At 39.1% G+C, this 27,752-nt stretch overlaps 1 protein-coding gene and 1 non-coding gene across 2 annotated transcripts; one reads left to right on the top strand and one right to left on the bottom strand.

Annotated features, from left to right (window-relative positions):
• Window positions 1-264: 264 nt before the first annotated feature.
• LOC125239897 lies at window positions 265-27,741 on the bottom strand. The gene is made up of 9 exons (XM_048147662.1): window positions 27,692-27,741; window positions 12,338-12,466; window positions 11,725-11,884; window positions 10,937-11,128; window positions 9,070-9,209; window positions 8,089-8,185; window positions 3,776-3,960; window positions 1,093-1,183; window positions 265-284 (listed from the first exon to the last, which is right to left on the bottom strand). Exons 2-7 carry the CDS (start codon window positions 12,463-12,465, stop codon window positions 3,841-3,843), a joined length of 837 nt encoding a protein of 278 aa, XP_048003619.1. The 5' UTR covers window position 12,466; window positions 27,692-27,741; the 3' UTR covers window positions 265-284; window positions 1,093-1,183; window positions 3,776-3,840.
• Trnae-cuc lies at window positions 2,267-2,338 on the top strand. The gene has a single exon. It is a non-coding gene; the product is annotated as a tRNA-Glu (tRNA).
• Window positions 27,742-27,752: the final 11 nt, after the last annotated feature.

Below are 27,752 nucleotides of genomic sequence, written 5' to 3'. Positions count from 1 at the left end.
CCTTCTTGAGCGTACCGTGGGACTCAAGTCAATCTGTGTAAGAATGTCCTATAATATTTATTGATTTATCTATGTATGCGTGAGCAATCCATGCCGCGAAGGAACACAACGCCATCTATCTCATACGAGAGAGCAAATTTGCCTCTTACCTTTAGAAACGGGCTGTGCGCGCGCAGCAGTTTTGGCAGCCTTCACCCTCGCTGCCTCGGCACTCGCGCGCTCTGCCTCGCGAGCTGAATGCTCTGCGAGGCAACGCATGCCGCGGAGGGAACACGCAACGCCATCTATTGACAAGTGATTTAGCCGTAAAGCTTCAGCCGATAACCTTTTAAAGATAAAAGAACTGACAAGAAAAAAACGTACCCCAAAACCATACAGACTGAGCTCATACACCTTTGATTATAGAACTTAGCTTGATATGTTTTAAAAAACATATCAAGTGGAAAAAAACTGAGGTTCAAAAGTTTTAAGCCTGTTTCGAGAGATGGCACGTTGATTACACATTTTATTTTGACAGTAACTCTCTATAATACTCGATCCTCTTTGTAGGATAGCGACACATTAAAACTTCGTATTCCTTTCAGACACCTTCGGTATGTTTTATTATACTACGTCGGTGGCAAACAAGCATACAGTCCACTCGTTGAGCTCTAGCAGCCTTACTCACCGACAGGAGCACAACACTATGAGTAGGGTCTAGTGCTATTTGGCTGTGGTCTTCTGTAAGGCGGAGGTACTTCTCCAGTTGAGCTCTGCTCTAAATTCGAGCGAGATGATATCCGCTGTGCTGTGCCCTACCACACAAAGCGGAATATAATTCGCTATGCCCTACCTCTTACAAAGTATGTAACGTGCTGTAACATACAATAAATGTCGCAAAATAATTATTTAAAGTCCTTTTAAGTTAAACTGCGTATCGATTACTCCAAAACAAAGTCAGTGTAGTCAAAATGAATCGTTGGAAACTCTTAATAAAATTGGCCTTAAAGATGAGACATCTCACATTTTGTTATGCTGCAACATTCTAGTCTCAATTGACACAGCGACATCTATCAACAAATTAAGTAAGATACGTTTAAACTCAAACAGTACCTTCGTTGCGATTGAAGAAGGGTTTACATTTGCAGTCGCGAAGGGCCTCTTGGTTTCGGCAGGAACGGCGGCAGCTGTTGGTACTGTACACCTACAATTATGTAAACCCAAGATTAATAAGTTACAAAAATCAATATCATTATTTAACGTCTTAGTCCGTTTTCACATTATCCGATCCGATATCGGATGTCGGAAGGATTTCAATAGAAAAAATCCAAGATGGCGCCTGTGATGTACGGGATATCAGTCCGACATTCGAAATCGGATCGGATAATATGAAAACGCACTTATAGCATTCACAAAACAATAGTTATTTGTTTTACAAGGGGGCAAAGTTGTTGTTTAACCGCACGTGCTAATATTTAAGCCCGAGCAAGCGAAAGATTCCAATATTGAACCGCGAGCGTAGCGATTTCAAAAAGAAAGCGTGTTCCAAAAACGCACGAAGGTTAAACAAACTTTGCCGCCGAGTGAAAAACAAAATTTTTCACCACACCAACACGAACAAAATACTGACTATAAAACATCAAACTAATTCAAATCTAACAATTTGTTCAATATTTATAATTTAAAATCATCATTTATAGGTAATTTCTACCAGCCAGCTCAAGATATCAAGTTAAAATTTGTATGAAATTACTTTGGACTCTTGTGGATAAAATGCAATTTTGCTATCTGTTTTCGAATAGCAAAGTAAGCCTTTATCAGTTGGTGTGGTGAAAAACACTTGACTTTGGACTTTTGGATCAACCGATTGAAATGTCCAAGTAGGTAAAAATTAAATGAAATTACGTAACATATTCATTTCATATCAGTCATACATCTGACTAATAATATTATATTCTCCGTGGTCGTGGTCGAAACATTGGTTTTATGCTTTTATTCTTATTTTCGTACAAGACATGTGGTCAACGTACCTACTTTCAAATATCTACCATAAATACTAAACCATAAATATTAGAAAACATACATACATACATACATACATACAATCACGCCTGTATCCCATAAAGGGGTAGGCAGAGCACATGAAACTACTAAAGCTTTAGTGCCACTCTTGGCAAGTAAGGGGTTGAAAGAAAATGAAACTGTGACATGTTAGAAAACATGAGGCCTATAAATAAAATAAATACATCATTCAGAAGTGGATCTTAATTTCGTCAGAATTGACATATCCGATATGGTCTAGTGGCTAGGATACCTGGCTCTCACCCAGGAGGCTCGGGTTCGATTCCCGGTATCGGAATAACTTTTTGTATTATTTTTACGCTATTATTATAGTTCCCGTCATAAAGTGGGCCATTCTATTAAAAGTTGATAGTATATTTACATTTGAGATTTTTTTTGTTTATATAAACCGTATCACGAGCCGAAACTTCTTAATGAAACATCTACCTTGAAAATTATTATTCTAGTATTTTTTCATCACACCCGCACTTTAAATGTGCTTTGCACGCAGGCGGAGCGTGAGTTATAGAAAAATCGTTCTCTTTAGAGAATAATTAAATTTCTTGTACCGTACTTAACTTTTTTACATCTATTTACATATTTTTTACATTGCGAGTGCGATGAACTTTTAACACTTTTAAGTTCTCGCGCTTTGTACACATATTTAAAGTCACACACAGGTCGAACGCGATTAATACGTTGGGAAAAAAGGTAAAAATAATGTTAATTAATCGCGTTCGACCTGTGTGTGACTTTAAATATGAGAGTAAGTTAAATCGCGACGGCGCCATCTATGTGGTGGTGGAGTGTAAGCGCGGTCTTAGGCGGTCGCATTTTAATGTATGGGATGGTATGATCTTGTTATATTTAATCTATGATATTAGTATGGATAATAAAGACATAATACATACATTCCTATTTTCGTTTATAGGCCTCCAACTATGCATAGTTTCTGACACCTTCAGCCTCTACGGCCTTTCGGTACAAACAGCTCCGTCGTCTCGAACTGAGTTCCCTCACGCCTCTCCCACAGCCGCTCTCAATGACGCTGAACTCTGACGACTTCTGCCGAGGCCGGCCTCCATGATAGGAACAAATATCTACTGGAATTCGAATCCAGGACTATCGGTTTAAGAAGCAGGGTCACTAATCTACTAGAACAGATCAGCAGGGATAAGATGGACGGTTGTCCATCATTTGTAGCCATGTCTGTCACGTTCTAACAAGTATGGAAGCGCGAAAGTGACGCATGATATGACAACAGAAACACGACCATGATACGGCCAATGTATAAGATTAAAAATCCTATTTTCGCTTTTAGGCATCTAGCTTTAAATAGGTACCTTCCGGCCTCTAGCTTGTGGTTCGTCCGTGTATAAACAGCTTCGTCGTCTGGGACTGAGTTCCCTCACGCCTCTCCCACAGCCGCTCTCAATGACGCTGAATTCTGACGACTTCTGCCGAGGCCGGCCTCCATGATAGGAACAAATATCTACTGGAATTCGAATCCAGGACTATCGGTTTAGGAAGCAGGGTCACTAATCTACTAGAACAGATCAGCAGGGATAAGATGGACGGTTGTCCATCATTTTGTAGCCATGTCTGTCACGTTCTAACAAGTATGGAAGCGCAAAGTGACGCATGATATGACAACAGAAACACGACCATGATACGGCCAATGTATAAGATTAAAAATCCTATTTTCGCTTTTAGGCATCTAGCTTTAAATAGGTACCTTTCGGCCTCTAGCTTGTGGTTCGTCAGTGTACAAACAGCTCCGTCGTCTGGGACTGAGTTCCCTCACGCCTCTCCCACAGCCGCTCTCAATGACGCTGAATTCTGACGACTTCTCCTGCCGAGGGCGACCTCTATGGGGGTGGCGCGCACGTTGAGAATATCGTAGGGGGAGTGAACGTAGAACTGTAATGGTCAAAATCATTAGTTTATCCTAGAGAATGGTAAAGATTTAAGAGGGAGAGGTTATAAGGTTACTTATCCTAAAGATTAAGTACTTATAGATATACCGTGACCTAGCGTGTAGTGACCCTGCCTGCTAAGCCGCGGTCCCGGGTTCGAATCCCGGTAAGGGCATTTATTTGTGTGATGAGTACAGGTATTTGTTCCTGAGTCATGGATGTTTTCTATGTATATAAATATTTGTATATTATAGGTATACTGGGGAATCGAACCCGGTTGTTTTGAAAAAATAAACTTACACCAAGGACGATTATAAAGGACCAGCAGAGTCCATACTAAACACCGTACCCCGTTGGCAGCCGTAAATCTATGTCGCTAGATGTCACTAAGAGTGTCATTTGAATAAAAATGTCGTTTTTTTTTTAAAGTACGCACGCGGTAGTTCAACGGCATTACAAGTGATACAGTGAAAAGCACATAGATGACGCTAGGGGCCCGTGTCATGTTTCGGTCCCTGTTTACAACGCAAGCCATCGTTCTTATTTTGAATTATGACAATCATGCAAAAGAGTACCATACTGTCAAATTTTCTATCTCTTTCATTTCAGCGTGACGTCAATGATTAGTAATATTACTTTCAATATATTTAAAATTTAGATTTTAATGAGGCCATTTCGAACGGTGTTTATGATAGATATCATGTTGACAATCAATCTCCTGACCGTCTCGCTCACACCAATCCTATCCTATATTTGAACAAGTGCGACCGAAACAGTCGAGTATTATTGAAGATTTTTGAATGTCTAAAATCTTATTGGTAGTTGTCGAAAACCCGCTTTTTCCATAAAGTGTTGGCGCGACGTCAAGTGGGTGATAGGCGTACGAGCAAGTACGCGTTGGATGGTCGACTACTATGCGCGGCGGTTTTTACGCGTACTTAGACCGTTTTCACATTATCCGATCCGATATCGGATGTCGGAAGGATTTCAATAGAAACAATCCAAGATGGCGCCTGTAATGTATGGGTATCGGTCCGATATCCGATATCGGATCGGATAATGTGAAAACGCACTTACGGTGACACATAATCGAAAAAGGTCGTCGAGCCATAAGTACGCATACTTGCTCGTATCGTACGTCTATCGCCCACTTCAGACTGCGTTTCGATCGGCGTTTAGCGTCAATGATTATCAGCTCGGCTTCATGGCTTTACGAACCTTAAGCTCGGACCATCGAATATGAAACTTATAAACTTCTTTGTACACAAGGATATAAAGAAGTTTATAACCAGGTGCTCCATGACACCATTGCACCAATCTGTCGCCAGCACCGCTACACTTCAACGGCCAAGTCACGTCAAGTATAAATGGGAAAGTGTCTGTCTGTTTGTTTGTCCATCTTTCACGGCAAAACGGAGCGACGTATTGACGTGATTTTTTAAGTGGAGATAGTTGAAGGGATGGAAAGTGACATAGGCTACTTTTTGTCTCTTTTTATATCCCCCCACTTCCTTATAATGGAGGATGGAAGTTTGTGGAGAGATTTTCGAATTTAACGCGATCGAAGCCGCGGGCAAAGGCTCGTTAACTATAATAATAAAGAAATCGCAGTAAGGAACTTTATGTAGATTTCATTACTTTTTAGAGATAAACAAGCAGCTCCATCGAGACGGCTATTTTTTACAGAATGTTTTTGGTGGGATATACATAGGCATAGGTATATAACACTAACAAGGTATCTATTGTCTTAGTCCGTTTTCACATTATCCGATCCGATATCGGATGTCGGAAGGATTTCATTGGAAAAAATCCAAGATAGCGCCTGTAATGTACGGGGTATCAGTCCTACATCCGATATCGGATCGGATAATGTGAAAACGCATTAAATTTAGTCTCATTAATTATTAATTATGTCAGAGTTTAGGTTTATACGAGTACCAAACGAGTAGTATACGAGTAGAAAATATATTACCAAAACAATACATACTATCATTAATTTATTATAAAAACGTAATCCAAAGTGCCACACCTAGTCGGCCAGTGCATGGCCTACGCTGCCGATGGTCAGGGTGCTCGGAGTGACATACAAGAAACGCTGAACTATCCGCGTTGTGTCCAAGACGAAGCCTGACCGACGAAGCTAGCAAGTCTCTCTACATGTTAGCTGAAATACTGTCAAACCGTTCACTGTGATTACTCAGATTATTATAAGCAAAATGATCTTCGAATGAACTTTCTGGACAATTGAGATGCATGGGCGCAGTCGAAACCAGCTCGCCCCTTCAGCCGTGTCCCGTTGAAAATCGGAAAGATTCTTTTCCTTAGCACATTTAATGTTTACAAATTGGATTCGCCTTCTGTCACCTAAACTGGTAAATTTATGTATGAGGTCATTGGTCATATAATTATTAATTTATACCGTTATTAATTCTGTATCTCTACTCGCATTGCTACTGCGATTCTAAAATATTTAATATCCATATTATGAATATTCAATAAATCATACAATGACATTTGTGATGTGACATGGATGTCAGATGTAACATCTGTTGGCACAATGATTGCGTTTTGTTGAACGTATTTGAGCTCAACATATAGGTTTATTATCACTAAGTATATTATATTAATGAACAACGAAACGGATGTGACATTTTCCTAGTCCACCAACGTCATCTAGTCATTTTATTTGGCAATAATTAGACAACATGCGAACAAACTTAGACAGCGAAGCGATCACAACTAGTCGAGGCCGACCAAAAAATATAATTTGTAAAAATTGTGTTTTGAGCCAATATTTTGATATTAAAATAAAGTTTTTTGATAGTTATTCATAGTATAATATAAAAACAAGTAAAAATATGTGTGAAAATATGTTTTTTTCCACTCCCGGGTTACGAAACAACGCCATCTAGTTTTAAAGCAAAAACTAAGCTTTTTTCAGGGGTACGCTTTTTTGTATGGGCTATATCAGTCTAGTATTAAATGGTCCTTGCTTACACTATTTCTATTCAGATATCGTTTGTGTAGGTCTTAAGCAGTAAATATCTCTAAGAAACATAATGTCTAAAATGAATAAAATGCATTTTTTTCACATACTTTAATTTATCATAGTAGGTGTTCAAAGTGACCACCGTTACAATATTCAGCAAGTTCACTTCATCTTTACAACAGTGTACAAAAATAGCTATAACACCGTTGAAGACCTAAAAGTAGCCATAGAGTCAACTTTAACGCAGATTCACCACATGAAGATACAAAATGCAATAGTAAGATCGTTACCTAGACGTGTTGAATATTGTATTGAAAAAGACGGTGGTCACTTTGAACACCTACTATAATAAATTAAAGTATGTGAAAAAAATGCATTTTATTCATTTTAGACATTATGTTTCTTAGAGATATTTACTGCTTAAGACCTACACAAGCGATATCTGAATAGAAATAGTGTAAGTTTATTTTTTCAAAACAACCGGGTTCGATTCCCCAGCTGGGTACACTTTTTTTTTTAATTGTATGAATGCAGTTTTTCTTTTTATCAAAATCGGTGACATGGTTCCTAAGAACAAATCTTCGTATGTCTTAGAGTTTCAGACTTTCCCATACTGACCGATTTGAATGGGCCACCCTGTATATTTAGATAACATGGAGTACAAATGTAGTGCGTAAAGGGTTTCAGTGATGGTCCATTACAGATTGAGTGATTATTATAATACACCATGTTGGCGCGCGCATGGTACAGTCAACCAATTGGAACCGTTGACCGGAACCGGAACGAACAATGACGTTATAAGTCAGATTGTAAGAAATCTCTTACTGCTTGTCATTTTGACATGGTTGTAGAGTGGCCTAGGGTTCCAATTGGTTGATTGTACACTTTGACTTTTGTCTGAAACCCCGATTACGCCATCACTGATCATGGGCCACTGCAATGGGCCAACGTGTACAATGGTGTACAGCCGGCGTATTATGATTCCAATTTTATCATTTATCCACGTGGATAAAGCATCCGTCACGCTTTGGCAAGTATGTCAGTGTGAGAGTGACAGTTGTCTTATCCTCGTGGACAAGTGATAAAATTGGAAGCATGATACGCCGGGATCGATAAACATTGGAATAATAAACATAAACTTACATAAATAGGCACCGGCACCTCAATAGTGACGTAGCAGTTGAGGGAAGAGTACTTGCAAGTCAACGGGAACATACTAGTCTGGTTCACGGTGGGTTTTCTGTGTACAAACATAGAGGAATAACTGGAATAAGTAAGGATGGATTATGTATTATCCATACATAATTAAATGTGGGTTATTTGTAGTGACATCTAGCCACAGTATAATAAAGAGTACTATCGTACAGTATGGTCACTCCCACTCCCCGCTGAAAGTGCCGCCCACCCCCTCTCGGTTACCTCACAGTTACCGCCTGTAAAAAAACGCGAACAGTCGACCTGTCAAATTTTACTCATACAAGCATGGTACGCGATCACCTACACGAGCTTAGACTGTGTGCTAGCAACGCGTCTCTTTCATATATTTGATCGCCAGTGTCCGAGGTGTGGTTGTAGTGAGTTCTGACAGGCTTTGGTGTACAGCGTTTGGTCATCAGTGGGACTTTTTATAGACGAATTAACCTGAAAAGTGAAGTGACAGTAATATCTCTTTCGCTTGAGACTATGCCGTACATCTAAAAGTCGCCTAAAGAGTGACGTTTACCCAAGTGCCTCGATAGCGTCATCAGGGATAGCCAGGGAGTTGGTAGCGTAGCAGGCGCCTACCTCAGCCATTATGGTGAACCAGAGTACCTGCAGGTTTGGTATGAACCAGGATCCAGTTATAGCGAGAGACATGCTTTATGAACTACATCTGTACTGTTTGGCATAGAGGGTCCAGTGTGGCCAGACTACAAATCGGCCACTGAACTTTAAAACTGTTATAGACAAAGACTATAACAGTTTTAAAGTTACTAACTGGTCGTCAGTAGAAGCTTTCGCAAAGTGAGTAGGTATTACAATAGCAACATCACAATCGCTAACTCTCTCTCTCTCTCTCTGTGTCTCTCTCTGTCTTTCTTTCGTATGTAATTGGCCGAGGTGTGCCTAAAGAGTGAAGGTTACCCAAGTGCCTCGATAGCGTCATCAGGGATAGCCAAGGAGTTGGTAGCGTAGCAGGCTCCAACCTCAGTCATGATGTAAAACCAGGGCACCTGCAGATTTGGGATCGACCAGGTAGGCTTTATACTGTAATCCGGAAGTACCTGTAAATAAATATACAAGTGTATGAAGGGAAAGTGGTTTGTCAGGATCGTAGTAAATGGAAATCCGTGATCTCTGCCTACCCCTCTGGGAAACAGGCGTATGTATGTATGTATGTATGTAAATATACAAGTTTTAGGGCACATTTTTTATTAGAAGCGTTTGACTACAATCTCACCAGATGGAAACTGCTGCAGTCTTGGATGGAGGATATTTACCTAAAAAAGTCTCAATTTTCACTAATTTTCTCATTCAATCGATGCTACAGATTCCATTGATTTGTATGTTGGACATTTTCGGTAACTTAAAAACCGTAATTTGACACTGTGAGTATAGTCTGTTATAGACTTTGAGGCCAATGATGATGAAGGTTAGCGGGGGAGTTGGTCTCGAACTTTCTTTATTCACCTGTATATGAGGTCTGAGTGGCTCAGATGGAAAGAGTGCTGGAGTATTGATTCACCGAAGGCAGTAACTTTCCACTCTTAAATTCATTAGGGTATTTAGGGTACATCTTATCTAGTCTCGAACTACGCAAAGCTACTGATTTACCAAGTTTAATCTTGCCCACGTCTTCTATAAACTAGAAGTATTTCCTTTTGAAGCAATACAAGTGTACCGACTGAAAACAAGGCGCCATACAGTCAACCGGGGCGACTCTAAACGCAGGGGCGACTTTGAATTTAGTTTAAAAGTCACACTATAAGTAAATTTGCGATTTTCTATGGTAGATTTACAAGAATATTTATTGATGTAACTAGTTACATGAACGGTTTCAGTAAATAATGAATAATATTAATTTAATTGCCGTTTAAATACCATCAAAGTAACCCCCAATTTTCCTAAAGCCACCCCGGTTGACAGTGCCATACTTGTCAAGATTTCAATTGTGCGATAAATAAAATATCACTTTTATACCTTTTTTCGTGTTAAGACACACCGATCATACCGTGTGTGGTATCAAATTAAAGAATGCGAACAAAATATGAAATAAAAGTGGTAATAATTGTACATTATCACCTTTATAATCCTAAGGCAACGTAAACGCTTAATTTAGTACAAAACTTACTTCGATGTGATGTAGATTTTCAAAGAAATTGTCACTTAATTTTAGGTCATTTCTGAAAAAAATTGAATTCGCCTTAGGCTAGTTTACTCTTTTTCAAATTAAAATAAAAATCTAGTCTGAAATGATTGTGGTACAGGATATACGAATTATAAATTTACCCGTTTTAATATTCAAAATTGTCCAAATTTTACAAATAAGATCGACTGATTCAGCTCTATACGTGCGTTTTTCTAAACGTGCATTAGAGAAAAATTCATAATTAATTTAGTGAGTTAGTTTTCAAAAATCCAGTCTTATAAAAATCAAGATAATAAGATGCTCTAATTGGAACTTGGATTAAATAAATCTATTGGATAACGGAAAGTGTAGTATTTCACCGACTAAAACTATCAATTTTACATTATTTTCACGTTTTTTTTGAAAGCAGCCTTAAGGTTAGTGCAACCTGGGGCCCATTTCTCAAAACTGAAAGCTACAAGTTACAATTGGAGGTCTCTTTCCAACTTGTCATATTAGACATTGACGATCATTTGTAAATTGTAACATTTGTAACTTGGAGCTGCGAGAAATGGGCCGAAACGTGGCTCGTTCGACCCGCGCGTGTGTGTCACAAAAAATGTGTACATAAAACCGAGAAATTAAAGTGTTATAATAACTTACATCAACAGCAAGTTGGTACAGATCCACCTCCAAGTCTTCACCCTCATGTTGCAGAAGATCCGTCAAATGCAACATACTTGAGTTAGCCACGTCACGTACAAATTGCTCATAGCGGGAGTATTTTGGGTCTGTGGCGTCCACGCCCCAGTATTTCTTGATTACTGAGGGTAGCTTATTTTCGTCTGTTCGGTTCTGTGAATAAAGAGTTTCAAGTGAGATGCGTTTTGTTTAAAGTAGTACCTGGAATACAGATTAGCACCGGCGAAAACTACAGGTAATTCAAACGGAAGTCTTGGAAACTTTACAATTCACGTCAAAAAAATTTAATGTGTATGAGTCAGAATGTTAACGGAATTGTCGGAATTTGAGACGAAAGCAGTACCTGTGTGCATAGCTGAATGCACAAACCAGCACAAACGCTCACGATAATATATCTTTCGTAACTATCTATCTCTATCGCTCTTGTGTATTGGCGCGACAAAGCCAGATTACATTTCTGCGGCGTTTCGCGTCGAAGAAATGCCATTCAGCCACGGGGCCTGAAGTCTCGCAGCCGTTCGCTTATTGCAAGATTGTAAGTACCTACTCGAGTCACTTCTGGCCGAAATTGTCTCAGGTGGAGTTATGTGGCTGACTCGAACAAAGGCATAAGTATGCAGAAAAATGGCTGGCATAGAATAGAATAGAAAAAATAAACATTTATTCGTGGACATAGGCAAGACAAAAACATTATAACAAAGCAGAAAGGAAAGAAGTGCCACGTAACGTGGTATGTGGTGGTATGATACCTGGGCACAAAGCGTGAGACCAGGCATGCAGAACTGCCAGGATCTGAAGTCCTTCTCCAGAGCTACGACTGTGGGGTTCTCGTTGAACCGCTGCCACTGCCCGAGGGATATCTCCACGGCTCCCAAGATCGCTACAGCTGTCGCGAACGCCCATAGCAGTCTGTGAAAATTTCAGCAATAAAGCCACTAGTAAAATTAGCACAAGCATGATTATGGATATATGTCTGTATCTGGTGATCTTCTTCAAAATGTAAGTACACTGAGATTGACGTACTTTTAACAGTAGTAGGTTTTGTGAGAGTTGAGTAAATTACACTTCATGTTTTGTCTCTATTCACCTCAGCCACTCCTAAACACCCCGTTTAATGCAATTTCAGAGAAAGAATCAAGCCATTTCTTTTAAATGCGATTAAGATAACCTGACCTTTCTCGTCACCACCAGTTCGGAGCAGCAATTTGCAAGAAACCACACAGAGATATCTGCTGGCAATATTGGCTAGTTACTCTAGAACTCTATACGATTTACACCCCGGCTATCCCTATTCACCCCGTTTAATGGTTTCCTTAAGATAGAAAATTGCCGTGTCTTTTAATGTGGTTAAGATCTACTCACCTTTCTCCCCACCATCTGTTAGGAGCAGCGATGTGCAGGAAGCCATGCATAGAAGTCTGCTGACAGAACGCCCGGCCGCAAGCTATTAGGGCTCGGATCGGCGTAAACTTGCGTTTTGGTTTATCCATTCTGAAACAAGTAACGTTTTTACAAGCTTTTATTATGTTAGTGCCTTGTTTGTATGTTAAGTACTTTCACAATGATCCTAACACGCTTTATTGTCTTAAAAATAAGATCGTGTCAAGTTCATTTTAAACACCTTGCCCGCTACGGCACTTCTGCTGCTGACTGTATGTTAGTTTGGGTTTAGAAATGTTGAAGCTAAATTTGACCCACTTCCCGGTTTCCGATTGAGCTGACATGTGACAATGCAATATCATATTATAGTATCGTGGAGCTGACTTGATATGGAGCAGAGAGGTGGTTATAAGAACTCTGTTATGAAACGTCGTATCCCCATCGAGTAAGGGGTTTTTAAAAACGTCTCTGAGAGTAGTAGATGATTGTTGAAGAAAGGTACAGTCGGCGATAAAATCTTGTGCCAAAAATGACACTTTAAAAAAAAACTTATGTAATTTTCTTTACATTTTTGAAACTCACGCACACAGACGTTAAATTGATCGAGTTTCAGTGCCACTGTTCAGAATTAAAAAAAAATATATGTATATATTTCGTAATGGCAACACCAATAGAACACTGGTTCAAAATTAGCGTCAAGTCATTCCCTCTTGCTCGTAAAAGCTCCGCGCGGTAAGCTGCATTTTGTAGCCCGCTTTCGTCGAATATTTAATTTTCGTATTAGCTGTGTTTAAACTAGTCAAAAGTTGCTAGAAATAGATTCTGTGCCTTGAGATCAGAAGAAGAAGACACTGGAGCTGTGGTATATCAGGCGTGCAGGTAACCTTGGAGTATTGGTGAGTACGATCTGGTCTCTGAGGACCTCGCCGCCTGACACAGGAGCTTCTACATCCTACAAGCCCAGGTTAGTTGCCTTCCCTCTGAATTTCAAGGTGTTTTTTCGAAGTAATCTCATAACTGTTTTTTCGTGTTCATAACCTTGTGTCGATCAAAATTAAAAAACCCAAAATTTACAGTCCGCTTAAACATTATCGCACATTTATTATTTGGTCCTACGACCCGGAGCTTGGAAAGAGCCTGTGGAGCTTTAGTTTTGTCGTGTTTTAAGCTATTCTTCATTAATTTGGTGTAAAATATTTCGTTTCGTGTTCCCACCAAAAATAGAGGGTAAGCTTATAAAATTATAAATTCTTTCGTGTGTGACTCCACAGATACGTGAAATTGTATAGGTCTGTGGAAATTGTGTGAAACGGAACGCAACTTTACCATAGACATTAGTGACAGTGACATTGACGTTAGACTTGTCTTGTGTCATATTATCGTAAACAACTTGGTATTTTCGAAGTTTTCAAACCTTTTCGTAGTGTAGTGCCTAGTTTTATATTCATCAACAATGAGTGACGATGAACCGGGATGTGCTGACAATTCGCGGGTAGCGCGTGACTATGCTGTGTTTAGATTAGAACACATAGAAGCCTCCAATCTTCTTGGTTATGTTGAACAAGACTTGATTGATTTAAGTAATCAGTTTCATAAAGCTCAAATCAAAGTATTAGCAAGTTTAAGCGCTGTACAGAGGCAGTCGGAGTGTGCGTTAACAAGAGAATTTGAGACTAAATTGAAAGCTGTCCAAGCTAGATTGCGCGCTCAGTTACTGAGTGATATCAAACCAGTAGAGGTCGCGACCCCGTTGAACCTGGCTCATTTGCCCAAAATTTCGATAAAAGCCTTCGATGGAGAACTTGAGTCGTGGGTTGCATTTCGTGATTTGTTTGACTCCCTGATTCATCGGCGGAACATACCTAAGGTAGAAAAACTGCATTATTTAGTAACCAGCTGTCAGGGTCATGCTTATGATTTGATAAAAGGATTTCCGTTGTCTGATGACAACTATGATGTTGCATATCAAACATTAGTAAAGTATTACAATAAAAAGCGACAAATTGCTATAGTATATTATGAAAAATTATTAAATTGCGAGTCGATGAAAAATAAGCATGATATTGACAGAGTAAGCCGTCTTTTCTGTGAAAATCTTGACATTTTGTCTAAATTTCAATTGCCTGACAAGAATTTTATGCTGTTTTATCTTTTGTGGTCCAAATTGGATGTTAGTACACGCGAGGCCTTCGAGTTACAGTTGGAATCTAATGTGGATATTCCCAAATTTGAAGACTTACAGTCATTTATAGAAAAAAGAGGTCAAGCCTTGGAAAACTCCAATAGTAAAATAAAAGTACCTGCGGTAAATAATAAATCAAATAAACCCGTTACTCATATAGTTAAAAATAAAACTTCACTGATGGTGCCCTCAGCGCCTATTCTAAACTGCCCAGTGTGTGCTTCCACTGGTCATGAGTTGGAAAAATGTCCCAGTTTTTTAAACTTATCTCCCATTGATAGATTTTCGAAAGTGAAAGAGAAGAGGCTGTGTATTGTATGCCTAAAGCCCTCTCATAGTATGAGACATTGTAGATCAGCTGTTCGCTGCAATAAATGTAGTTTTCGACATAATTCCCTGCTTCATTTCGAAAGGAAAAGGTGGTTGAGGATGGTCAAGAGTCCAAACCCACTACACAGTTGACTGCATTGTCCGTGCACACTCATGACACACCAGTAGTTTTTGCTACTGCTCTCGCCCGCATTAAAGATGGTATGGGTCGTCTGGTGCCTGTACGGATTCTTTTCGACAACGCTTCGGCTTGTAATTTTATAACTAAGCCGTTTGCAGAGAGACTTGGGCTACCAATAACTAAGTGTCACCGATCTATCAACGGTATCGAGTATATATCAACAGCACCACTGGGGTCCACAGTTTGTGAAATATTTCCCACTAAGGGAAATAACAAATTTTCTTTCGAAGCCTTCGTTCTGTCGACAATTTGTCCGAATATGCCTTATAGTGAATTGGATTCTTCGGCATGGACACATCTGAAGGATCTTGATCTTGCTGATCCTCAGTATTATAACCCAGGGCCTGTTGACATTCTAATGAATGTGGGTCTTTTGGTGTCAGCCCTTCAACCTGGACTAGTGAAGGGTGAGGAAGGTCAACCCGCAGCGATCAACACTGTCTTTGGTTGGTTAGTCATGGGTGACTGTGGCGTAGATATTGAGTCCTCTCGTTATCGTTCTCGTTCTCGAACAACTCCTGAAAACAAAAAGGATTGTTATCATGTTTCGTCGCTCTCTTTAAGAGAAAATAATAATCAGACTCGGGAAATTAAAAATGTCGTAAGTCCTAGTACTGATTTATTTAAAACCAATTTATCGTGTCGTAGTGGCGATGGCCTCTTGAGTGATCCCAAGATGTGTCTTCTCGTTTCGTCGGTGTCTTTGGACAATAGTATCAAAAGGTTTTGGGAAATAGAAAGTGTCGTTAGCCCAAACTCTGTTACTTTGAGCAAAGATGATTTGTCGTGTGAAAACCTTATGGGTGCGAAATATTGTCGGAATCCTGAAGGAAGAATGGTGGTCCCATTGACTTTCAATAACCTTCAGGATCGCCCCCGGTTTTCCAACTCTCGTGAAATCGCACTTAGGCGACTTCTAAATTTAGAAAAGAAGTTTGATATTAACTCTGAATTTCGGACAGCATATGTCAGTTTTATGAATGACTATTTGGAGTGTGGTCACATGGAGGAGGTCAAGGCTCCTTCGTCGGCTGAAGGTCCTTTTTATTACATACCTCATCATGGAATTTTACGCCCCGATTCGGTTTCTACCCCTTTGAGGACGGTCTTTAATGCTAGCGCCAAGGATAGTCAGGGAAAGTCTCTTAATGACACTCTGCTGCCAGGGCCAAAATTACAAAAGAATATTTTCGATTTATTAATTCGGTTTCGTTGGCATGCTGTCGTGTTCACTGGGGACATTAAACAAATGTATCGCCAATTTTTGGTGGATAAGCAAGACTGTGATTATCAACGCATACTTTGGCGTCCGTCTCCTTCTGAACCTGTTAAGGACTTTCGCCTGCTTACGGTAACTTACGGCGTCTCCTGTGCACCCTACCAAGCATTGTGGTGTATCTCGAAGCTGGCGCAGGAGTTTAGCGATACTGCTCCCCTGGGTGCCGCCGTTCTCAACAGGGACACGTACGTTGATGACATCGTATCAGGCGCAGATTCGGTAGAAAATGCCATACTTATTCGTGATGAGTTAATAGAAATCTTAACTTCTGCTCGGTTACATTTAAGGAAATGGACTTCCAACGATCAAGGGTTCCTTGCTAATTTGTCAGATTCCGATTTATATTCGGAACATTTTCGTAATTTCGAAGACGTTCACGACGTCTCCTTAAAGATTTTAGGTTTGTTATGGCAACCTAAATCTGACACATTTTCGTTTAAAACCTCCAACGTTGAGTGCCGTTGCACAAAACGGTCGATACTTTCAGAGATCGCTAGGATCTTTGATCCCTTGGGGTTCCTTTCGCCAGTGGTCTTCCTGGCAAAATATTTTATGCAGTTGTTGTGGGCCTCCGGACTCCACTGGGATGCGGATGCTCCAGCACCCATCGCTGAACAGTGGCTCAAGTTAAAATCTCAACTGTCGTGTTTGAGCGCATTGTCAATACCTCGTCGCATGGTTTTGTCCCATGACATTCAGATTCATGGCTTTTGTGATGCTTCGGAGCGAGGGTATTGCGCAATAGTGTTTTTTCGTATGGTTAATGATGACGAAGACATTATCATTCGTCTTTGTTGCGCCAAAAGTAAAATTTCCCCACTTAAACGGTTGTCCATTGCGCGTTTGGAATTGTTGGCTGCTGTGCTTTTAGCTGATCTTGTAACGTCAGTTCGTCATGCATTAAAGGACTTCCATTTTGACGTCAAAACTTATGCTTGGTCTGATTCCACCGTGGCCTTGACATGGATTCGGTCATGTCCGTCGCGATGGAAAACGTTTGTCGCAAATCGGACCGCGGCGATTCAAGAGCAAATTGCTCCTGATTGCTGGCACCATGTATCGAGTGGTGATAATCCAGCGGATCACGGATCTCGGGGGTTGCTTCCCGCTGACTTATTGCAGTGCCAGTCATGGTGGGCGGGGCCTACGTGGTTGTCTTGTCCTGAAAAGGATTGGCCAAAGTCCCTCGTGCAAAGTGACGGAGCGGCATTCGAGGAAGAAAAAGTTTTAACATTGTTTAGCGCAATGAACTCGAGTTTTATCGAGCAAATCCTTTCGAAATATTCGTCATTTCGTCGTATCGTAAATATTTTGGCGTATTGCTTTCGTTTTCTTCATAATTTCATGAACCCTTCGTTGAAAGCCTCGGTTCTGACCCTGTCGACGTGTGAAACCAACTCGGTGATACGATTTCTCGTAAGGCATGTCCAGGAGCATGTCTTTTCGACCGAAATTCGTCTCATCAAAAAGGGTTTAACTAACTCCCTGCACAAACCTCTTCGGAAATTAAATCTGTTTATCGATGAAGAGGATTTGTTGAGGGTGGGCGGAAGGTTGACCCATAATCACACGCTCGACTACGATAAGAAACACCCCATGCTGTTGCCGCGTGAACATCGGCTGACGGCTTTGGTGATAGAAGAATATCATCGTAGGTTTTCCCATCCGGGGTTACAAACCCTGCACAACCTTATTGTTCAGGATTTCTGGATTCTCTCACCTAAGCGGGCGATCCATTCTGTCGTTTCGTCATGCATCAGATGCTTTCGCGTGCGCCCACAAGTGGCCCCACCTCCTCTCATGGGAGACTTACCGTCATTTCGTATTAGCCAGTTGAAACCATTTTCTTCTGCTGCAGTGGATTATGCAGGGCCTTTCACAATTTCGTTGGGTAGGGCAAGAGGCAGCAAATCCTACAAAGCATATATTTGTGTCTTCGTTTGCACTGCCACCAAGGCAGTCCATTTTGAACTCGTTTCTGAGCTCACTTCAGAAGCCTACTTGGCAGCCCTGCGCCGCTTCATCTCGCGTCGCGGCCGCTGCTCAAGAATTATATCGGACCAAGGCCGAAATTTTATTGGCGCCAGCAATATACTTAAAGATTTAATGGCGAATGCTTCCCAGAAGGAGCAAATTGAATTCGTTTTCAACCCGCCGGGTAGTCCACATTTCTCGGGCTTGGCCGAAGCTGGGGTCAAATCAGTTAAAACTCATCTGTCACGGGTAATAGGTTTACAACGTTTGACTTATGAAGAATTTTATTCTGTCCTGACCCAATTAGAGTCTATGCTGAACTCACGGCCTTTATCGCCCGTCAGTTCAGACCCTAACGACCTATCGGTACTAACTCCTGGTCATTTCCTCACACTCGAACCTTTAACGATATTACCAGAAAGCAATTTCACTGATGTTAAGATTAGTCCACTTCAAAGGTGGAAACTACTTCAAAAAATACACCAAGATTTTTGGCGCAAATGGCACTTGGAATACTTGCACACCTTGCACCAACGCCAAAAATGGTTCAACAAACACCCTGACTTAAAAGTTGGGACTCTTGTTCTCATTGTTAATGAGCAATGCAGCCCACTTAATTGGCCTTTAGGCCGTATCGTGCAATTGCATCCTGGGAACGACGGGATTTGTCGCGTCGCCACCATTCGCACAGCCTCTGGACAGTATAAACGCCCAGTTGTAAAACTGTGCCCTTTACCTCTTAACGATAACTAACGTCCCCGTGGTGCGTCACTCATGTAGAGTCTGAATAAAACTCAAGTGTGTGACAAAAATTAGCAATAATTTAGATATAATTACTTTCCATATAGCTTATAAACTTAAAAAAAAAAAAAAAATAACTTACTGTATTTTTGGTGGGCGGTAATGTTCAGAATTAAAAAAAAATATATGTATATATTTCGTAATGGCAACACCAATAGAACACTGGTTCAAAATTAGCGTCAAGTCATTCTCTCTTGCTCGTAAAAAGCTCCGCGCGGTAAGCTGCATTTTGTAGCCCGCTTTCGTCGAATATTTAATTTTCGTATTAGCTGTGTTTAAACTAGTCAAAAGTTGCTAGAAATAGATTCTGTGCCTTGAGATCAGAAGAAGAAGACACTGGAGCTGTGGTATATCAGGCGTGCAGGTAACCTTGGAGTATTGGTGAGTACGATCTGGTCTCTGAGGACCTCGCCGCCTGACACAGGAGCTTCTACATCCTACAAGCCCAGGTTAGTTGCCTTCCCTCTGAATTTCAAGGTGTTTTTTCGAAGTAATCTCATAACTGTTTTTTCGTGTTCATAACCTTGTGTCGATCAAAATTAAAAAACCCAAAATTTACAGTCCGCTTAAACATTATCGCACACAAATTTGGCACACTATATGTTAACCTGTGATCCAAAGACGGACATGTAATTTAAATTAAGACGTGCACTAAGTATTCGATAACAAACTGGTTCCAGTTTGGCAAAAAGGAATTATATAGTCATTTTTTTTTAATAAATAAACTTAAAAAAAATTAAGAAAATTTTATTATACGTCCCACTTTTTTATTTATTGTGCAAATTTAAATATCGATATGTTTAAGGATCAAAAAGTAAGCTTATCTAGAGATAAATGAAGACTTCCATTTGTATCATAAACAAGTAAATAAACATGCAGTGAAGTTCTATCGGGCCTTCGTATTTGAAATTGAGTATGTATACAATGCTTCAAGGGCCTATTTTGGATTTAAGCTCGCTAAGTATTAAGTTGTATCCAAATTTGAATATTTGTGCTACCTCTACTCACCCCGTTTTACAGCATTTACTCTAGATCTTTATTATCGTAAAACTTGGATTTATGTTACTTACAACATTGTCTTAAGCTCACTCTAGCAGTGTATAATTTCATCACCAACATAACTGTAATATTTCATATTTCAGTTAAGCCATTATTTATCGTAACATGATATTTTACTTACTCTAAATGGTTGTTAATTATTGTAGCATGCTCAAAACAATTATGTGTTGCATGGTACTGTCATTGCATTATTTAAATATTATTTAATTGCATATAAAAAAACGGCCAAGAGCGTGTCGAGCCACGCCCAGTGTAGGGTCCCGTAGTTTTACGTATTTTTATCAAAAACTATTGAACCTATCAAGTTCAAAACAATTTTCCTAGAAAGTCTTTATAAAGTTCTACTTTTGTGATTTTTTTCATATTTTATTAAACATATGGCTCAAAAGTTAGAGAGGGGGGACACACTTTTTTTTTCTTTAGGAGCGATTATTTCCTAAAATATTAATATTATCAAATAACAAACAAGTAAACCCTGATTCATTTTTAAATACCTATCCAACAATATATCACACGTTGGGGTTAGAATGAAAAAAAAAATCAGTCCCCACTTTACATGTATTAGGGGGTACCCTAACAAAACATTTTTTTTTTCACTTTTTATTTCACCTCTTCGTCGGCGTGATTCATATACATATTGGTACTATTTGGTAGCAAATTTCAGTTTTGTAGTCCTAACGGCCGTAACAGTCACTGAGATTATCCGCGGACGGACGGACGGACGGACTGACGAACAGACAGACATGGCGAAACTATAAGGGTTCCTAGTTGACTACGGAACCCTAAAAAGGAATTTGTTTTACAATGGGCCAATTCTTTGAACCACGAATACAGCGAGTGGTTCGAAAAGTGGAATCTTGAGCGTCGAGAGCCTGCAAGGGCTTCAAGGAACGAGGAATTTTAAACTCAAGAATTGAAGCCACAGAGTAAAATTTAACAAATCAAATGAATCCCTGACCAGAAATATGTGACTACCCGCCATGTTGCCAGCCATGTTGCGTTGAATTTCATCTGTTTTGTATGGAACAGATACTATTTTCTTCAATCGACTAACTGCTTCACTGAACTGTCAGCCCATATATATCAGAATAACAGCGCCCTCCTGACAATAGTCATATATTTCTGGTCTATGAATACTTATTAGAAAAAAATTAAATCGTTCAGAAATTCTATTTTTAAATATATTTTACATACACATACATACGTACAATCACGCCTGTATCCCATAAAGGGGTAGGCAGAACACATGAAACCACTAAAGCTTCAGTGCCACTCTTGGCAAATAAGGGGTTGAAAGAAAACGAAACTGTGACATTGCAGTGACAGGTTGCCAGCCTCTCGCCTACGCCACAATTTAACCCATATCCTATATATATTGCCTGTGTGGTGACGGGTTAAGAATTTCTCCACCCCCTTTCTTCCCGTGGGTGTCGTAGAAATATATTATATCATATAATTTCTATTTTATCTTTAACAGGAATCATCAACTTCTGAGATCTATCTCATACGTGAAAATGATAATACAAGAAATACGCATCATATCCTTAGAAAACTATGGCAAACTTGATAGCTACTCGATTATCATACTATGATCCACAAGTCCGGTGTGTGAGTGAGAAAGCGCTATATGCGTCATATCGTTGACACACTTACATCCGCCATAGCTTCCTGTAGGTATTAAGAAATTACCCCAAGAAATTACCATGATATATTTTCCTTGGATATATGATTCAGGCATTTTCGTTACCCACTGAACGTTTCGTCAGGGGCGGCTCACTGCTGCTACAAGTAGATGCCGGCGGCCGCGAGTTCGCGGCCTAATCAGGCGCGCGTTCTCACGGAACGCACTTTCTATTGTTATTTTACGTCGCGATTTTTTTTTAAGGTACCTAAGGTAAAATACCCCATAATGGACGGTGATGCCATTATGGACAAAATTACACAAATCCTTAAAAATAAGTATCTAAAATTTGTTTCTGATAACTGACGGCTATGTACCATAAACTAGAGTTGTAGAGCTGTTTTATTTTGAAGTTTCAATTAAGGTCAGTTGGGGTAAGAGAAACATACTTTATTTAAAATAAAATATAAAATTATTTAATTCGCTTCTAAGACGTTCATTCATTTTGATGATAATTGGATAATATTGCTGTAATACTTAGCTTATCTGTATATTTTTATTAATAAACGGCATGCACTGCATAAGGCTCAAATCATCAACTAAGTAGCACTACGCAGAACAGTTTCTCTTTCCCGGTTTTTGGGGTAAGTGAAACTGTTTTTATTTTACGAGCTAGTTCAACGTCTACGAAGTATCTCCAGACTAATTATTTTAAGCGCAGTAACGTTAATCCAAAGTAATATTTAACATATTGGAGTAGGGTTTAGTTTTGGAACTAGCGTGACATTACTGAAAACGGGGCAAGAGAAACATATCGCATGCAGCCAGACGTGTACAACAGTTGGTTTAAAATTATATTTCATACAATAATAGTACATTGCGGTACAAGTGCGGAAAAGAGAATGTACGAAAAGAGTGGCGAATAAATAATTGGTACAATTATTATAATAACAAAAGTTTTATTTTCTTTAACAACATTTTTCATCACAGAATACCTCTATAGTGATAGGTACTTATATTATAATGTGAAGAAAATGTTACTGCTGAAGAAAAAATATGTTGAATAACGGTATTTCATTGTATATTATATTTATTAAATGATAATTTAAATATGATATGACCCCGGCGACCGATAACTGGATTCGGCAACTTAATTATGATATCTTCCGTTCGGCAAACTCAAAGCGTCAAATATTTTCTTTAACTTCTTAAATCCTAATGAGAATGTAAATGTTTGTAACTCCTGACACCGGGAAAGAGGGACATATGATTCACTTTCCCGGTGTTACTAGTTTCTCTTTCCCAGCTCGGTGTTTTATAGATGATGTTTTTTAAGACATCATAATAATAACATAATAACGAAAATTTAATAAAATGTGGTTACGCGAATGAAGTACAATCTTTTATATTGCACTTACCTTGAACATCAGCCTCTGATCACTTATATTTATAATTTTATCACCGCACGCAAAACTTCCCGCTAGCTCGAGTTCAATCAAGAAGCCAACTGATTTTTTTGATGTACCCTCAACTGTCACATATGTGATCTACCCTCATCTGTGTTAGATAATTGGAATTAGCCTATGTGTACTGCTTTACTGACAGAGAACCACTTTGCTACATAGCATAGTTTTCTGTTTATAACACATAGATTCTCTTACCCCATAGGTTCACTTACCCCAACTGACCTTAATTCGGTTAAGTTCGGTCGGTAAGATAAAATTCACCAGTTTACAGAAAAAAATATCAAGACGAATTCTTAGCAATGTTGCTAAGAGAGTTGAGTTCATGTATAAAATAATAAAAAAATAATACTCGGTGTAAACTTGAATGAGTTTTACTTAACTGCATTAAGCATGAGATAAGGTATAAAACATATTAGTTTGTTGCTCCAAAGATATAAAGAAATGGCGTTATTTTGCGAGTGTCCATTACTGGAACCGAAAAACTGCGTACCTCCTATGATGGACAAGGAACAATTTACAAAACCAAATTTACAAGAAACAATCCTATGTTAAAATAACCCAAACTAATTGTATTTATGGCATATAAAATTGACTCATTGAGTATCAGTTGGCTTTAAAAGTAAAATTTTAAACTTATTTCACTGTCCATAATGGGGGATCCATTACTGGAGAACTGCCGTCCATAATTGGAGAAAAAACACCTAGTTTTAATTTGTTAACTATGAAGAAACCAAATAGGAGTATCTATTCTGAAATACGCTTGAAATGTAAAAGAAGGATAGGACATTCAAGATTTAACACGCTTAGCGCTAGAATTTTTACATTTATGAGTGAAATATCAAAAACAGGCGAAATTTTTTCTTAAACTGTCCATGATTGGGTCCGTTACCTTATATGCGATGTCCGCGTGTGGTGTCACGTAGCGACACCTAGTGAGTATCTGTGTTACTAACGTGGTATGTATTTTTATGATTTTATTTTTTCTAATAAATAAATAATATGTTCTAGTTAAATTAATAAAATTACATTCCTATACTTTCAGTCTATTTTTATAGTTTCAGCATAAAGGTTTTGTTCATCTAGTTTATTCAGGACTTTTTGGCTACTTACCTCTATGGTGGGGAATTTGAATTTGGATAGAGAAAGAACAAATGAATGGGGGGATGGAAAATTCTGGACGTGAAGGAAAGGCGTTTTCTGACTAAATATGTACAGAAATTAATTTTATAAGATAATAATAATGTTTATTGGCATAGAATCCATAAATGCATCTTCTGTAAGTTTATAGATGCATAGTAAGGAAAAGTTTTATTTTGGTGTGTTATGCATTTCCAATGCATAGTTCCAACATCGAGGACAGGAACAATAGGTCCTCAGACTACCGGCACCGGCACTGCAGCTGTTGCTGATATGCGTAGGCGTTTCGATGGTTGTGCCGATGCCTAATAATTTTAATGCTTGTCTGCTGAAGTATTTTCCGGTAAGTGTTACCATAGTTCAATCTTAAAAGGAGTAGGGAAATTCTTTAGCTTATAAACGTGGTTCTTATTATTCTATTTCTATTGTAGGGGAGGAGAATGTTCATACTTCACTAATGAATCCGGAGCCGGGAACGGAGTGTTTCTTCGGGGACTTCAGCGACAGTCAGGTACCTATTGTGTTGGTTTTTATTGGTTTTTATTGGTTTTTTATTTGGTTTGTTTCTTTTTACAGTTAAAATGTTAATTTAAATCCTTTCTATTCAAAAGTTAATAACCATAAAATGAATACTTGAAAGCCTATCTCATGATTGCAACATTTGCCAGATCCAGTTTCAGTTCGTTTTAGTTTCAGTTCTAGGTATAGCATTTAGAGACACACATTTACTGAGTAATAATTTTTGTTTACAACAATTTGGTTGGTGGTGGTTTAATCTATATATTAGGTTTATCTTAAAATTAGTTTGATCTATGGATGGTGTTTACACATAGGATCTGTGTTTTTCCTAGGTTTTATGATCGAACTGAACTTGATGTAAATAACAGTTTAACGAACCAAATCTTGCTCTACCAAGTTACTGAGTTAGGTTTTATTTAGGGTGTACATAATAAAGAATTTTGTATAAAATACTGGTGTTTCTTTATTCTTTCCCGAACCCTAGGTATTATGTCAACAGCCGGGCATATCTCTTAGATAGGCAGGTGACAGTGGAATAGCTAATACTAAGTTAAATAGACATCATGAATGCTATACGAGCTCGAAAATATAGCCACCGGCAAGGAATTCCACTTCTTGGCAGTGCGCATGAGAAAAGAAGAAGCAAAGCGCTTCGTGCGAATTCGCGGAATATCTACCAAGTAAAGATGGAAACCGGCCGTGCGTCTAAGAGTCCGATGGTAGAACATTTTCACATTATCCGATCCGATATCGGATGTAGGACCGATATTCCTACTCTTATATGTCATAATAATGTTACTAAGTGATTGATATCACGCGCTTCCTTATCATTTGGCTATGTAAACACCTCGTGCTTGGACTTCGAAGAAATTTTAATACGCTTAAACTTTGATAGGTAGTACTTTTTCATCACACCAACTGGTAAATGGCTCTCTTTGCTATTCGAAAACAGATAGCAAAATTGCATTTTATCCACAAGAGTGTCAAGTAATTTCATACAAATTTTAACTTGTTGTCTTAAGCTAGCTAGTAGATTTTACCTTTTAATGATGATTTTGAATCATAAATATGCAATAAATTGATGGATTTGATTTAATCTGATGTTTTATAGTCAGTATTTTGGAGGCGTTGGTGTGGTGAAAAATTTTGTGTTTCACTCGGTGGCAAAGTTTGTTTAACCTAAGTACGTGCCTTGAAACCCTCGCAACGCTCAAGATTCCACTTTTTGAACCACTCGCTACGCTCGCGGTTTAATAGTGGAATCTTTCGCTTGCTTAGATATCACTCACACCTGCACCGATAGCATGGTCGCGCGATAGACGATAAAACATCAGACCGTCCCTATCCCACTTACAGATAGTGCGAAAGGGACGGAAACGGTAAGCAGTGTATGTACTATCAGCTGCAAAAGTGCATGGTGAATTTATCAATGAATTCATTCACAATTTCTCCATGCTATTTTGCAGCTGATAGTACTTACCTACTCCTAATTCCTTCAAAGTTCAAATTAGGCTTGTGTAGGACATGTACTAATAGTACAAAAGACACGATTCCCTGCACTGTACTAGACCGAACTGCTCCCAAATGATTCTGCTCTTTAGTACATTTAGTACACTCACACACGCGCAACAGAATAGGAGCGAAAGGAGCGAAAAGCCGAGGAGTGACAATGACAGCAAAGCGATCCGTGTGATCCTACCGAAACCGACCGAGAGCGCGCGAAAACGGCTGATCAGCTCTCGGCTAGTACGAGCGAACGTTACTGTACACCATATGCACAATTTATCTCTCGCTCTCTCGGTGTACTACTGTCCTAAATGTCCTAAAAGAACAAACTAGTACATTTCGGAGATCGTACTAGTTGGGAGCGATCTTTTCAGTGAACGAGCAGGCACAACTCTAGTTCAAATATGGCGCTAATGAAAGGATTGATTGTACCTATAATAAATATTACAAGTCACAATTAAAACCAATAGGTACATTATAAAAAATCCCAAACCCTTATATACATTCCCAATAAACATTTCAATAGCGCGATGTACAAATTGTTACACTTGGTACAGCGACATCTCTCGTGACAAATATTAAACTTCTTAGTATGAAAACTATGAAACTTGCTCTACGGTCTGAACAGGCAGAGCACATGAAACTGCTCAAAATTCAGTGCCACCATGGGCATTTCAGGGATTGAAAGAAAACCAAAGTACATTGACAGATTTCAGGACCCATTGCCCACACTATGAACCCATATCCCACTGTCGATGTTTACGACACCCACGGGAGGAAAGGGGGAGGGTGAAAATCTTAACCCGGCACCACACCGTATACAGGGTGGTTTAACGCTATGTTCCTTCTCGACAGAGTAGATTAGGGAAGGTTGGAATGATGAATTAAACAAAAAATAAAATTAACAAATTCGCCAACTTTTAGCTCTGGTGATAACCCTTCATGCACATACCATATTGTTAGATTAAGGGATCGCAATCGGGAAATCTCAGACATTGTTTACATTATTTGACGTTGACATTAATACACTGCATGTTGCGGATATCATCATTGGTTTGTTGTCGAAGCATGTTGTTGATTTGGATTTGTGGCCACCTGACGAAGTCTGCGTTGCGGATGAATTTTCGCATGGGAGTAGTGTTAAGTAGTTTTATTTTAAGGTTGGAAGTGTAATTTTTGTACATGTATTCTTGTTTGAACCTAATAAGTTTATATACACTGATGTATGTCAACTACTTTTTTTAAATAATATCTTTATTTACTTACATGAACAAAGAATACCTTTTTGTACCTTTTGGCGTAGAAACTCTAGGTCCATGGGGTCCCAGCGCGAACAAGTTGT

This window comes from Leguminivora glycinivorella, chromosome 26, assembly GCF_023078275.1.
Source record: "Leguminivora glycinivorella isolate SPB_JAAS2020 chromosome 26, LegGlyc_1.1, whole genome shotgun sequence".
In the NCBI taxonomy this organism is placed as follows: Eukaryota; Metazoa; Arthropoda; class Insecta; order Lepidoptera; family Tortricidae; genus Leguminivora; species Leguminivora glycinivorella.
The sequence above is the reverse complement of the archived record's forward strand: the minus strand, read 5'-3'. Positions and strand labels throughout refer to the sequence as shown.